General features: G+C 35.2%; 1 protein-coding gene across 1 annotated transcript; it reads left to right on the top strand.

The window, feature by feature from the left end:
- The first annotated feature begins 7,958 nt into the window (after positions 1-7,958).
- Positions 7,959-8,903, top strand: LOC126001766 (olfactory receptor 4Q3). The gene has a single exon (XM_049769000.1). The coding sequence runs from the start codon at positions 7,959-7,961 to the stop codon at positions 8,901-8,903; it is 945 nt and encodes a 314-aa protein (XP_049624957.1).
- The last annotated feature ends 6,637 nt before the right edge of the window (positions 8,904-15,540 follow it).

Below are 15,540 nucleotides of genomic sequence, written 5' to 3' on the forward strand. Positions count from 1 at the left end.
CTATCAGCCTGGCACAAGTTGGTGTCAGAGCAGTGTTAGGAACTCCCTGGAGGTAGTTTGATTTCTGGTGCTGTTGCAGGGAACTGTGTTGGTTCTACAATTGGTATCTGGGGTTCTGGGTTGGATGGAAGCTTTCCAGTCATAAGTCCACGATAAATGTTCAGTTTGGGAGGCACCTCTGCATGATAAAATTTATGGGTTCTTATCCTTAGTAAAAAAGAACTTGTTTCTACATAATGAATGATTCTATCCCAGGCTTCAGACTAGGATCAGCGCAATGACTAAGACCACCAACCACAAAAGACTGATTAAAACGACAGTGAAGGAACAAAACATCTAGAACCATAAAGAAAGACTTCATTATAAGCTCCATTCCTTGACCTGTGCAGATACCAAGATCTCTAGACACAGAGGTCTGATTTTACCACCCATGACGGAGCAGAAGTCTTTCATTCACCACAAAAGCACCTAGGGGAGAATAAATGAACATGCATGGAGTCTGTAGTTATTCCCATGACAGTATACTTCAAAGGTGGAGAAACCCTTGAAAGGGAATTCCCTTTCTTATATCCCCAATATTTACTGTGCCTATGCAGGGGAGGATAAAAAAAACAGCACAAAATAATCATTTTTATTTATTTATTTATTTATTTATCTATTTATTTTTTAGTTTTGATATTATTGTTGTTTTCAATTTTTTGCACTCTTTATTTTCAGGACAGTGTTATTAAGTGGTGCTTGTCTTTATTGCTGTAATGCTCATTGTATTTTTTGTTTGATATCTCTTTTTGTATTGTTGTGGTGTTTCTCTTTCTTTTTCCCTTTCTTCTCTCAAACTGATGCTGAGAGCCTCTAGAAGGACTCCACCCATTTTTTGGCTTATTTGATTTTTACCCCATTTTATTGCTTTTCTTTTCTTCAAACAGTACCACATAACTAGAACCATCTAGTTCTGCCTCTCAAATTGAGGGGGAAATAATGGAGGGTACCAAGACCAAACAGTTGTATGATCACTAAGTAGTAAGCTAGACACAGAGGGAACCACTTATACTAGCAGCCTGGGGGGTAAGGGTGAGGGATATAGGATGCAAGCTGGGAATGGGGGTTGGAGGGAGGACAACTTTGGTGATGGGAATTCCCCTAATTCAATGTTAATATGTACCTAAAACATTACTGTGAAAGATATGTAACACACTGTGGTCAAAATAAAAATTATTATAATTAAACAGAAAAGAACTTGTTTCTATACATAAGATTTCCCTTTTTAGTATGCTTATGCAAAAGAGAATGGTACTATCTTATATTGCTGGTGCATTTGTGGGTAAGAATGACAACACAATCTCTGTGCCCTGGTTTTGACCTGAGCTTTTATCCCAGGCAGAATTTTTTCTTCTAGAATTTCATACTAAGCAGAACCAAAATAACCAAATTAAAAAACAAATAAATATATATGTATATAAATAAAATAAAAATATATTTAATGAAAAAGGAAAAAAAAGGGATGGAGGAAGCTACCTTTACCTTTTGAAATAAACACATTAAGAGGTAAAACTATTGAGGTAGTAAACATAAAAAATATAGATATCTCCATTAAGTCTTTTGAGACTTGGGATATGTAAAATCCAGACCATGGTCTTATTGAGTTTGAGAAATGGTTTACAGCAGTAAAAGACAGTAGTGTCCTTGAGCTGGGGGTCCACTTGGAGCTGAATCTGGTAGCATGCAACAGTTTACATTTAGGGCAGAGTGTGAGAAAAAGGCCCACGTAGATTGAGTCTCAGAATTGATGGTTGTAGCTTTCTGCCAGGGCACGAGATGTGAGACTGAGAGGGTTTCCTTTCACTTTGGGATCTGGGTGGTGTCTTATTGGGGCAGGAGTTTGGTCTCAATACCTAATGAGTTAATAACTGAGAATAAAGAGGGTTAAATTGGGAGGAATAATGGATCAGGATTAGGGAAATAAGAGAGTGGGAATTCTGAAAGGGGAAGGGATGATAATTTATAATTTATATATAAATTATAATTTATAATATATAATAATTTATATTATATACAATATAGGCACGGATTGTTTACAATATAGATTGGGCAGACATAGAGGAGTCCACTATATACAAACTCATGTTCCTTTATAGACTGACATTGGAGGATCTATTCATAAATTGTTGGAGGCTTGACCCTCACTTAAGAAATAGTTGAATTAAGAAAAGATAAATAAAGAGCTAAGATATGGATTAGAAGAAAAAGAAATAAAACAAAGAAGATTAAAAGAAATTAAAGAAAACATAAGTAAAAAGGTAAAAAATATTGGGCTAGCCTCATGGAGTGGGAAGTTTTGCCAATTTATAGGCACTTTATGGCAGGAGTGAAGTTTGATAAATGAAGCTTTCAGGGTTAGATTGTGGCTGGAGCATTTTAGGATAAGTATAATTTTTACGTCTAGAGTACTAAGCAATATGGTAGTGAGTACTACAAGGGGTGTCCACCTTATGTAGTATCATCGGTCTTGTATTGTACATTGAGGTTCCTTTCCTAAAAAGAAACTGACAGCCTGGGCTTTATGATAACATGATTATGTAGCTTTTATTTCTTTTGATATGGTGCATTAGTTGATTGATTTACATATGTTAAGCTATCCTTGTATTCCTTGAATGAAACATACTTGGTCATGGTGTCTGACATTCTTGATGAGGCATTGGATCCTATTTGCTAGAATTTGGTTGAGGATCTTTGCATCGATGTTCATCAGGAATTTGGTCTGTAGTGCTCTTTTTTTAGTAGCATCTCTGTCTGGTTTGGGTATCAAAGTAATGTTAGCTTCATAAAAACTATTTGGGAGTGTTTTTGATTCTTAGATTTCATGAAAGAGCCTTGAAAAGGATTGGTAGTAGTTCCTCTTGAATAGTTTGAAAGAATTCATTAGTGAATTTATTTGGAGCTGGACTTTTGTTTTTGTGAGACTTTTGATTATCATTTTAATTTTCTCAGTAGTGATGGGTCTGTTTAGATATGCTAGATCATCTTGGATTAACCATGGAAGATTATAAGAGTGCAAGAATTTATCCATTTCTTCCAGATTCTCATGTTTCGTGGCATAGTTTCTCGAAGTAGTCTCTGATTACCCTTTGAATCTCTGCAGTACCTGTTCATTTCTAATCTGGTTTATTAAGTTTCTTTCTCTGTTTCTTTGAGTTTTGGTAGTGGTTTATCAATCTTTGATTGATAAAATTGATAAAAATCGTTTAATTTTCTTAAAGAACCAACTCTTGCTTTTATTGATCTTTCGAATTGTTTCATTGATTTCCACTTCATTGATTTCTGCTCTAAGATTTGTTATTTCTTTCTGCCTAACTATTTTTGGTTCTTTTTGTTGATCATTTTCTAATTTTATAAGCTGTGTCATGAAGCTTTTTATATAGGATCCATCTCTTCCTTTCTGATGTGTGCTTGCAAAGCAATACATTTTCCTCTTAGTTCTGCATTTACTATGTCTCATTAATTCTGTTAATTTGTGTCTTCATTATCATTTGTTTCCAGGAATGTTTTGATTTCCTTTTGATTTCACCTCTGAATCACTGGTTGTTCAGTTGTGAGCTGTTTAATTTCCAGATGTTAAAATTTTTCCTGTGTTTCACTTTGTTGTTCACTTCTAATTTCAATGCCTTCTGATCTGAGAAGGTAGTCTGGACAATTTATATCCTCTTGACTTTATGGAGATATGTTTTATGGGCCAGTACATAGTCTATTATGTGCACTGGAGAAGAATGTGTATCCAGTTTTCTGGGAATGAAGTGCTATATATATATATATATATATGTATATATATATATTTGTATACATATAATGCATATATATATATACTAGTCCACTTTCTACCATTTCTCTTTTCAAAGCTAGTATATTCTTCTTTGGTTTCACCCCGAGGTCTCCCACTAATATTGTGTTGCTATTTATATCTTCTTTCAGATTTGTCAACAATTGTATTAAATAATTTGTGAAAATTCTCTGCTATTATTTCCCTCACTCTTTGTTCTTTCCCTTTTCCTTTCCTTCCTATTCTGGTATTCCTGTAAGTCGTAGATTATTTTTGTCTTTATTCATTAGGTATCTTACATTTTCTTCCAAAGTTTTATCTCTATTTCTTTATTGATTTCTTTTTTGTTGTTGGCTTGCATTTTGTTTTCAAGTTCACCTATGCAATTCTCTATGTGTAATTTTGCTATTTTGGCTTGCTAACATGTTTTTTTTAGTTCCCTTAGTTCTTTTTTGTATGGACTCTATCATCTGATAGAGTTATTCTTTAAGTTAGATGAATTGTTCATCTATAGATTTCTTAATTTCTTTGGTTAGTGATTCTTTGTATTTTATTGCTAAGACATTAAAAGCTGGTTTTAGGTCCTCATCTAATAAGTGTGTGTGCATTTGAAGGACTTGAAATCTGTTAGAATTTCTCTTCATTTCTCTAGCTGTTGATATCTTCCTTAGTTTGCCCATTGTTCTTTGCATAGGTTGTGTTGGGGTGCTGGAATTTCAGGTTGACTTTTATTTTATAAAGTGTTTTTTAGTGGCTGTAGAACTCTTTTGCCCTACAGCGCTTAACACTGGGTGATGGTGACTTGCTTGTGCTTGGGGGCCAAGACCTGCCTGCACTAGTGTCCCCTGCTTACTACCCTTACCTGTGGTGTCTGGAGACTTCTTCCACTGTGCTGTGCCTATGCTGGGTGATGGTGGCTAACTTGCTCCGACAATAAATGTTCTTATTTATTTTTGATCATTATTAAATTTTTAGTGAGAAATTGTAAACTATAAGTATAGTATAGTGATAAACTATAACTTCTAAAGTAAATGCTAAGTAAGAAACTATAAATTTAGTCTTTCTCAAGAGTAATGAGTCTAGTGACTGAATATGTCTTTTTCAGGGACTTGAGGAAGCTTTGATGCTGGAATTGGAATAGAAGTACTGACTTTGAATGGAAAGAATCTTCAAAGCCGTGGCTTTTTTTTTTTTTTAAAACAGAGCTCAAGATCAGTTTTCTAGCAAAATGAATAAATAAATAAATAAATAAATTGAGATTTAGGTAATTCAAACAATAGCGGCCTAGGGAATCCAAGGCTCATTAGGCTGAGTAGTGGCATTAAGGTCCACAAAAGCCTTACATAGTGCAAAGCCCCAGAGACAGGGATGTCTTTGCAGTCTCTGTAGGCAACCTCTCATTTAAGGGTTGACTTATAAGGATTCAGTGAATGTCGACAGGGTAACTGTGATGGTCATATGAAGTTGTTTTTTGTTGTTATTGTTTTTTTTTTTAATTTTTCTGGCCTGAGATTCTGAAAGAAGGTTTGGTGAGATGACTATCAGGGAAACATATTCCTGACATATGTCCTGACATTAAACAATGTAAGTTTTTTTTAATATATGTTTATTCAAAGCTCTGGTCACCTCCCTTTGCCATTATTTTAGTCTCTGAAAGAGAGTCTTCTGTTCTCTCTATACTCTGGAATTTACAATTTTTTAAATATAAGAAATTATCTGAATTTTTTTCTTGTTTTAAATATTCACAGAGCAATAAGATTTCCATAGCAGCTGAGAGCTCTATGGCTAGTGGTATCTTTAAAGCCTATTTGCAATGTTGAATAAAATAGAATCAAAATTATGTAACAAACACTACCAGATTCATGGTAATATTTCTTAAGCCTACCTAGTTTTACTACTATTCTTAGATTGTTTCATATTAAATTAATTTTTTTGCTAAATCCTTTCTCCAAAAGCAATTTTTAATGCAGCATTTCACACAAAGACAAAAAATGTTCAGTGCAAGATGATTATCTATGTCCTTTTCAACAGGAGTACCATCTTTTATAAATAGTGCCCATGTCTTAGCATATCAGAAAAACATTGAAAGCATATTAGATATCTCCAAACAGAGCTTACATGATATTTAAATTCCTATTAGTAAGTAACTTCCCATCACTGTTGAGATCATTTATTCCTTTGTGAATGCTCTAAATCTAACATGGATAAAGATAATCAGAAAATAACTTAATATAATGTAATATATTACTTAACAAAACCTCTCACAATCTTTTTGAGTAACTTTTACTCCCTTTTTGGGTATTTTCTTTTTTTTCTTTTTTTGGTTTTTGGGCCAAACTCGGCAATGTTCAGGGGTTACTCCTGGCTGTCTGCTCAGAAATAACTCCTGGCAGGCACCGGGGACCATATGGGACACCGGGATTCAAACCAACCACCTTTGGTCCTGGATCGGCTGCTTGCAAGGCAAACACCACTGTGCTATCTCTCCGGGTCCTTGGGTATTTTCTACATATACTTTTATGATTTCATGCTTAGAAGTCTGTAAGTGCCTTTCTATTTTTGTTTTATTTTGTTTTGTTTTGTTTTGTTTTTGGTCACACCTGGCCATGTTCAGGGGTTACTCCTGGCTCTGTGCTCAAAATTCACTCCTGGCATACTCGGGGGACCACATGGGGTGCTAGGATTTGAACCGAGTCTGTCCTGTGTTGGCTGCCTGCAAAGCAAACACCCTATTGCCATGTTATCGCTCTGGCCCCTAGCCTTTATTTTTTAAAAGAGGCTAATTATGTTTCATTCCCTTGGTGCTACTGTGGGTTCTTTCATAAAAACTAACATATATTTCATTAAGCATTTTCAATTAGTAAAATTTATTTTGAAGCATAAAATTTATTTACTTTGTAGATGCTTAGGTTATTGTCAGAACATAAATGAGATACATTTGTTAAAACCTGATCTTACAGAAGACAAGTAATAAGAATCAGCATTTTTGAATATTCCGTTTCCATACTCTAGAAATGGTTTGTCCTGGAAAACTAAGTTGTGTAGGAAGGTGGCTTTAGGTAATGGTCATACTTTATGTTTATGGTATATAGTGCTCTTATCATCTTTTATGAAATAGAGGCATCATTCATCATGATGACATAGACTTAAAATATATAGTTGAAAATATTTCTGATAAGTATTAACATAATAAATAATATTATAATATTAATATAAATAATAACACAAACAATAAATATTTATTAATATTGTAAGTGTAACTTTTACATTTCTGCCATCTTTTCAAATTTTAGGAAGGCAGGAACTTTCTTGACTAAGTGAAGAAATCCAAGAATTATCAGAAACAGTGCAGGCTCATATCTTACATATACAACTCAAAAACCAGAATATAGGGTTGCCTACTTTGTTTTATGGATTTTATATATATATATCTCCAGGTTTAGAGAAACATCCACAAAAAGAATAAACTGATGGCCAAAACATATATGAAAATGGGTTGTCAGTTACACTCAGGAAAATCTAAATTAAAACAATATGAGGTATCATCTCAACACTAGAATGTCATATAGTAGAGCTCTTTTTTTAATTTATTTTGTTTTGTTTTGGGGCCAGACCTAACAGTTACTCCTGGCTCTGTATTCAAGAACAGATCCTGGTGATGTCAGAGATCTTGTTTCTAAAGTATGCAATTTTACTTATTAAAATAATAAGCAATTTTGTAACTGTATTTCATGGTGGTTCAATGAAAAATTTATCAATTAATTAAAGAAGAGAAAACCCCCTTCTCGCAAAGCAAATCAAGAAATAAATACAATAATTCTCTTGTTTTCTTTACCTCATATCCAAATCTTTGTGTTTCTTCCTGACCATTGTTTCTATTTTTCTTATAGCAATAAATATTTGCCATAAATGTAATATAAAAGCACTATAGGAGCAAATTATTTGAAGAAATGCAAAAATGTTCTTTTTCTCTATACATAAATGTATACTTTATAATCACAGAATCCATTTGTGTTTTTACTCTTGAAATAGATTCTATTACCATCAAAATCAAAATAAGATCGCACATATATATTTCTATATCTAACTTATGTATCTGTTTCAATTTAATTTCTTCTTTAGGTCACTTGGTGTTTTTGACTTAATGAAAAAAAATGAATCTAAAATCACAGAATTTGTTCTTCTGGGCCTATCATCATCCTGGGGGCTACAGATATTTCTTTTCTTGATATTTTTGTCACTTTATATGGCTATCGTTCTGGGAAATCTCTTGATTGTGGTAACAGTGAGGGCTGATGCTCACCTCCTTCAGTCTCCTATGTACTATTTTTTGGGTCATCTGTCTTTTATTGATCTATGCCTGAGCTGTGTAACTGTGCCCAAGATGTTAGGAGATTTTCTGCAGCAGGGAAAAACCATTTCTTTTTCTGGTTGTGTGGGTCAGATCTACTTCTTGCACTTTCTAGGAGCCAGTGAGATGTTTCTGCTGACAGTCATGGCCTATGATAGGTATGTTGCCATATGTAATCCTTTGCACTATCTGACAGTAATGAACCGCCAATTATGCTCTCAGTTGGTTTTTGCCTGCTGGTGTGGTGGTTTTATCCACTCTATTACACAGGTCATATTGGTCATTCAGCTGCCCTTCTGTGGACCCAATGAACTAGACAACTTCTACTGTGATGTTCCACAGGTCATCAAACTAGCATGCATGGACACATATTTGATAGAGGTGCTGATGGTCTCCAACAGTGGTCTGCTCTCGCTCATCTGCTTTTTAGTCTTGCTCTTCTCCTATGCTGTTATTCTGCTCACCCTGAGAACTCGCTTCCGCCAGGGCCAGATCAAGGCTCTTTCTACCTGTGCTTCCCATCTAACAGTGGTGAGCCTCATCTTCGTACCATGTGTATTCATCTACCTGAGACCGTTCTGCAGCTTCTCTGTGGATAAGATAGTCTCTGTCTTTTACACAGTGATCACACCTATGTTGAATCCTCTCATCTACACACTCAGAAATGCTGATATGAAGACTGCCATGAAAAAACTGAAGAAAAAACATGTGACGTTTTATTGTTACGCAGCAAAATAAATGGGAGACATAATTTAGAAAGCATACTTTTTCTTGGGGGCAATATTAACTTACCTGGTTCTTGAATAAACTAACCTTGTGACATTGGTGTAAAAGAGAGACCAGCATAAAATTACATTGAAGTACTCTTGATTTTAATTGGGAGACATATGTAGCCTTCTAGGGTACTAAATATTGAGCAGGCACTGGATCAAGAGGATGCTAGGGGAAAATCAATCTTCTCTTCTTTGTATATCAGTAGTCTTCATTTATTCAGTTCATTACACTTTAAACTATGGTCAATTAAAAAAAGTCATTTTATATATTTTTGTGTCACAAAAGTTTAAAGAATTCTTATTGTTAAACAATGATCCTTCTAATATCTCATTGAAATATTATCTGAAGTCATGTGAATTTTTGTGTTTTATTTTAATTAGTTTGCTTTTTAGTTTTTAGGCCACACACAGAATGCTCAGGGGTCATTCCTAACTCCGCACTCAGGAATTACTCCTGGCTAGCTTGGGGGGCCAGATGAAGATTGGGGATTGAACCTGAGTCTGCTGCATACAAAGCAATTTTCATATATGCTGTATGATAATTTCAGCTAAGTATGAATTCTTTTTGTTGTCTTTAACAATACCCCAAAATAGCACTAGCCAACCTATGTTCTAGAGTTTTCCTGGGAACTTTATTTGGTTGTTTTATTGTGTGCCAAATTTCATCAAGTAATTAAATGAGTAATTTGAAAGAACCCATGAATGAACAAAGTTTATATATGAGGGAAAGGAAATTTTAAAGTGCTGGGAAGATAGAGACACTAAGCAGCTTCTAAAGGACAGACATCAATCCCCTTTTACCTTGAGATTTTATTGGAGTATGTAATTCTAATGAGGATAAATTTACAAAATGTCTCCCTAATTGATTATAATGTTTAAGAGTTCTAAGGAAAAGAGAAAAAAAATGAGGCTGAAGAATTTATGTACCTGGTTCTTGCCCTTGAGGTATAATTATTACCTCTGAGTTAAAGTATTATGAAAAGAGGTAATATTCAACTTAATTTTCACAATGAATTTATGATTTGTAAGGAAACTCTCCCAAGATCAGATGTGTAATTTACAAAGGAATTTTGGATAATTAAGATTAATCTTAATACTTTTTCTCCCATGAAAGAGTATTTATCCTACCTAAATGAACTAATGGCTTAATAACAGCTGGAGAAACACAGAAGCTTCAGAATTAGGAGATGACTGAAGATCTAGTGAAACATTTATATTTAAATTATTTATTTCTGACACAAGACTGCTACTTTTTATGGATATTGGAAGGCTGTTATTCTATTTACTAAAAAATAGCAGTGAACTTTTGAAATGTTTATATATTTGCTTATATTTTTCCTAATAAACCGATAGATTTTTTTTCTGATTACTTAACTAGAAATATACCTTAGGAGAAAAAAATCTGTTTTAATGAAAATTAGTATTTGATAGATAATATTCTTTGTCATAAAAGAGCTTTCTTTTTTTACATAATAACAAAGAATTGATTTCCATTTTCGTGCTAAAAATCAGTGACTTTAGGTTTAAGAAGCCACATATATATGCACATAGTTACAGAAGTGTTCCTCATGACCTGGCACAAAACAATCACCAAGATATTTATTAATAGGATGAATGACATCCCTGATAGAGAATGTACTCTTTCATCCCAATACCTTGCAACAGAAAACTACTGTTTGTAATAAGATGAGTAGAAGGAAACTGTGTGTGAGTTGAAAGGAAGATCTGGATAAACTATCAATTCCATATTTAACTTCCGATTCAATATCTTTATCTTAAGTAATTGACTTATTCATGTTAAATATTTTGATTTATTATAAATTATTGATTTATTGACATTACACAATGTTTCCAGGAAGCTTTTGTAATTATTTAATAAATGAATATTTACAAGCACTTGATGACTTTCTGTTACTTTGAGGAATTGGTAAAACCCATAATGTAAATACTCATAGTGCAGTATGTTTTCCATCTTGTTTTTTTCATTTGTTTATTGCTTTGCTTTTGGGTCACACAGGTGGTTCTTGGGAGCTATTCCTGGAGTGGTGTTTGAAGGTTACACTAGGTAGTGCTCATGAAGTATGGGGTACCCATACAAGTACCCAGGAGACTTGATACCAAACATACGACACAAATCTTCTTTGAGTCATCTCATCTTTGAGCCAGAATCTCTGTTTTGTTTGTTTGCTTTTGTTTTTGGGCCACACCCTGTGACACTCAGGGGTAACTCCTGGCTAGGCACTCAGAAATCGCTCCTGGCTTGGGGAACATATGGGACACCAGGAGATTGTACTGTGGCCCGTAGTGGGCTAGCATGCACAAGACAGACTCCTTATCGCTTGCACTACCTCTCTGGCCCAGAGCCAGAATGTCTTAAGTGGTTAACTCTGACTTCTTATATTCTTACCAATTTCTTCTTCTTCAGATAGTTTCTCACTTGCAAGGTTTACCATTTCAACTTTTTGTACATTAAAAGCAATTCTAAAGATTTTAAAGTTTGTACCAGATTCTGGTACAAATAATATGATATCTGTAGATACTACCTTATCCAAGGACAATATCTTAGAAAATATATAGTAGAGAGCCACGGTGATACAAAAGGGAAAAGTGAGAGAGTTCCCAGATCCCTTTAACAAAACCAGAGGGATGGAAGAAACAGAATTAAGCACTGAACATTTCATGGCATACCACTGAGAAGGTTAGCTGGAGCAACAAGTAACCCTATCTAGAAGATTCTTCCATGTAGCAAGGAAGAATAACCATCAAAAATACTGTTAAGAAGTGCCTCTCATGGAAGAGGAGTAAATTGAAGATATTGCTAATGCTAGAGCATTGTTTCATAATTGACATAAGGCAAAACTAATCAGTGCCACCCTTTTTAGGCCAGGGATGTTACTTATGTACCATAGCACTCCTATAAGCCAACAAGGAAATTTGACTTTTACCTGAATGAGGAACTAACTTTCTACCTTTTGGCAAGACGTGTTGTTCTAAATTGAAGGTAGAAATCAATAAGGTGGACTTATTGATTTATGCAGCCCTGGGCAAAACAAAGTCACATTGTCTCATTCGCAACTACTGTTATGTACACATAACAGCCCCAGGTTTATTGACTGAATATGTGATAAGAAAGCAGAACTTATCTGGTTCTGGGTCATAAGACCAGGGACACATTCCAGAATGTATGAATCCTAATGGACAAATGTTGCCAGGGGTCTTTCTAGGATCCCAGTTGCTGATCGAGCAGGTCATTCAATAGTCACCGCTCAACTTCAGGGGGCAGAACCTATCTCTGCAGACTACTGTCACAGGCAAGAGTCCTGAAAGGGTTGAGGGCTAAAGAGATTTGCTGCAGTGTCAACAACCACTCATGCACTAAGAGGGTACTGTTGAAACAGGTTCAACTTTGTTTAAGCAGGTTTATGGCTTATATAGGGTAAAAGGAAGGAAGTGAGCAAAAGTGAAAAAGGGAAGGGAAAGACTCCACTAAACAACGGGCAAGTAGTTAAATTGCTTAATACAGGGGCCGTAGCGGTGGCACTAGTGGGAAGGTGGCTGCCTTGCCTGCGCTAGCCTAGGATGGACCAAGGTTCGATCCCCCGGAGTTCCATATGGTCTCCCAAGCCAGGAGCGATTTCTGAGGCATAGCCAAGAGTAACCCCTGAGCGTCATCAGGTGTACCCTCCCTAAATAAATAAATAAATAAATAAATAGCTTAATACAGAAATAACAAATATGTTTTTCTGTGGTTTAATGGTCAATCAGCTAACATATCCTCTTATTTTTCTGTCATAAATGGACAGTCCATATCCTCCTGTGACAGCTGTTCTAATAGCCCACATTCAGTTACTGAGCTGCTTTGCTGACTTTCTGCAAAGTATGCGCTGGGGAAAATGTATGTATGGGGGAAATCAGATACCTTGGTAGATATTACACCTGCTTAGAGATTTAGAGTTATTGGATACTCTTGCACCATAATTTATTTGCTGCCTAGACTGAAGGGCTGATACCACAGGCATTGGCAACTTTGATTGCTGGAAATAGAAATGTCAAGTACAAAGGAAATAAATAAAAGAAAGCCAGAGATACAGAGATTAACTTAATCAACATCCAGAATTCGTACAAGAAGGTTACAATAAGTATTTGAGGTATCAAAGAAGACAGAGGGCCAATAGACATATAGAAATTATAGAAATTATTTATCACTGATGAGCAGGGAGATGCAAAACTAAGTGACAGTGAGACGCAATTTTATACCAATGTGAATGGCTTAAATATAGAATCCTAGAAAAATAAAATATGCTGCAAAGGATGCCTTAAAAGTGGTAATCTGGGCCCGGAGAGATAGCACAGCGGTGTTTGCCTTGCAAGCAGCCAATCCAGGACCAAAGGTGGTTGGTTCGAATCCCGGTGTCCCATATGGTCCCCCGTGCCTGCCAGGAGCTATTTCTGAGCAGACAGCCAGGAGTAACCTCTGAGCACCGCCGGGTGTGGCCCAAAAACCAAAACCAAAAAAAAAAACAGTGGTAATCTGATTTGTTGTGTAGGTCTATTGTCTGGTTCAGTCTCTGTAGAAAAGTTTGAAGACATTTTTAAAAAATAGAATTTCCAGGTAATTTAGAGATTCAATTCTTTGACATCTATCCCAAGAATGCAAAATATTATTTTAACAATATGAAAGCACAACTAATAGTTTTAGGGATCACACATGTGTAGGCTGCATACAAGGCAAGCACTTACTTGTTATGTCATTTCTCTGCCCTGTCTCACTTTTTGTAGAGTCACATAGTTCAATGATATTTGACCTAACATGTCTAGAAGAGTGCCTCTCAAAAATAATAAAGTAAAATATATAGATATATAGTATTGACTTGATATAACATATTATTGTATGATTATACTATACCAAGTCTATTTACTTCTCAATCTTTTTGATATTATTATTATTATTTTTTTGGTTTTGGGGCCACACCTGGTGACACTCAAGGGCTACTTCTGGCTATGTGCTCGGAAATCGCTCCTGGCTTGGGGGACCATATGGGACTCTGGAGATTGAACAGATGTCTGCCCTGGAATCTGCTGCGTGCAAGGCAAATGCCCCACCACTGAGTTATTGCTCTGGCTTTATACATATACAAAAGATCACATATTTTTTGTAGTGATAACATTTAAAATTTGGTTTCTTGTCAACTTTGAGACATATACTATGTAATCTAGAGAGTACAGTCATTAGATTGTCAGAATTTATTGATCTTCCACTTTTAAATTTTGTGTTTAATTTTCTACTCATGGTGACCTTTAACCACCATTTTACTTTCATTTTGCAAGTGTAAATATTGTATTTTCTTCTGTCTGGAATAATATTTTTAGGAAGAATGAGGGGGCAAGAGAAGAAATTAAAGAAAAAACAGAAAAGGGGAAAGGAAAGAGCAGAACAAGATAAGGAAGGGAGAGAGAGAGAGAAGGAGGGAGTAACAGTGGGAGGCAGGGAGAGAATCAGGGAGGGAGGGCAGAAAGGAGAGATGGGGTGAGAGAGAAGCTTGTGACACATCCTTCATTATGAAAGAAATTTTAGAGGAGTATCAGCAAAAACAAAAAACAAAACAAAAACCCAAAAACCAGCGTTTCCACTTCTAGAATAATAAATTGTTGCCAACACTTTTAGAGGAGTATCAGCAAAAACAAAAAACAAAACAAAACAAAAACCCAAAAACCAGCGTTTCCACTTCTAGAATAATAAATTGTTGCCAACACCAAAAATATGTTTATGCTAGCACATGATTTTTTTTCTTCTCAAATCACTAACCAAGATGAGTGTTATTTGAGTTAGTACATCTTTTTGTTAGGGTTATGTTTCTCAAACAAAGAATTTTAGGATTGACTTGAGATCTTTTTTTTTTCCTCACAATTTTTCTTGTTGCTGTACTCCTTTATTTTTTCTTTTTCTTTTTTATTTTTTAATAACGTTGACCCCACTTATCTGGAAACAAAAGTATTATGATAATCTATGTCAACTATGTGAGGCATGACTTTTAAATAAAGAAATTTATATTTAAAAAAGAGAGTGAAAAGGTTGCCACAAGGGGATTTATAATACATATATTTAATAAAAGACTTACATCCAGAACATATTCTTTTATTTTATTTGGGGTGTTAGATGCTCACAGTGTTTCTCTAGGCCAGCTCTTTCAATGTAAGGGTCTGACAATGTAAAGCAGCTTGGGCCCTGCAGTGCCAGGATTACCCATGTCATTTTGCAGCATTTGGGGGCCTCAAAGGTACATTTAGTGATGCTAGGAAGTGTCTAGGACTGCACCAAGGGATGGCCAAGGGGATCATGCTTTGCTGGGGATCAAACCAGGGTCAGTAGTATTCAAGGCATGTACCTTAACACCTGTACTATCTCTCTACTCACCCCCAGAACAGATTCTTTTAAATTCAACATATTATTTTATAGTTACGCTGTACCATAGTTCTAGTTTATCCTTTAGTAATGTTTATTCTTTTTTTTATAAATTAATGAGGAAGTTAGAATTTCCTCAATAAACTTTTTATGGTAAATTTTTAGGCATTAAATATTTGGTTGGGCGGGGCCGGGTAGG

The sequence above is a fragment of the Suncus etruscus genome, chromosome 2 (assembly GCF_024139225.1).
Source record: "Suncus etruscus isolate mSunEtr1 chromosome 2, mSunEtr1.pri.cur, whole genome shotgun sequence".
In the NCBI taxonomy this organism is placed as follows: Eukaryota; Metazoa; Chordata; class Mammalia; order Eulipotyphla; family Soricidae; genus Suncus; species Suncus etruscus.

Coding starts and splice junctions, on each gene's coding strand:
- LOC126001766 (XM_049769000.1), top strand. CDS start 7,959: ATGAAAAAAAATGAATCTAAAATCACAGAATTTGTTCTTCTGGGCCTA.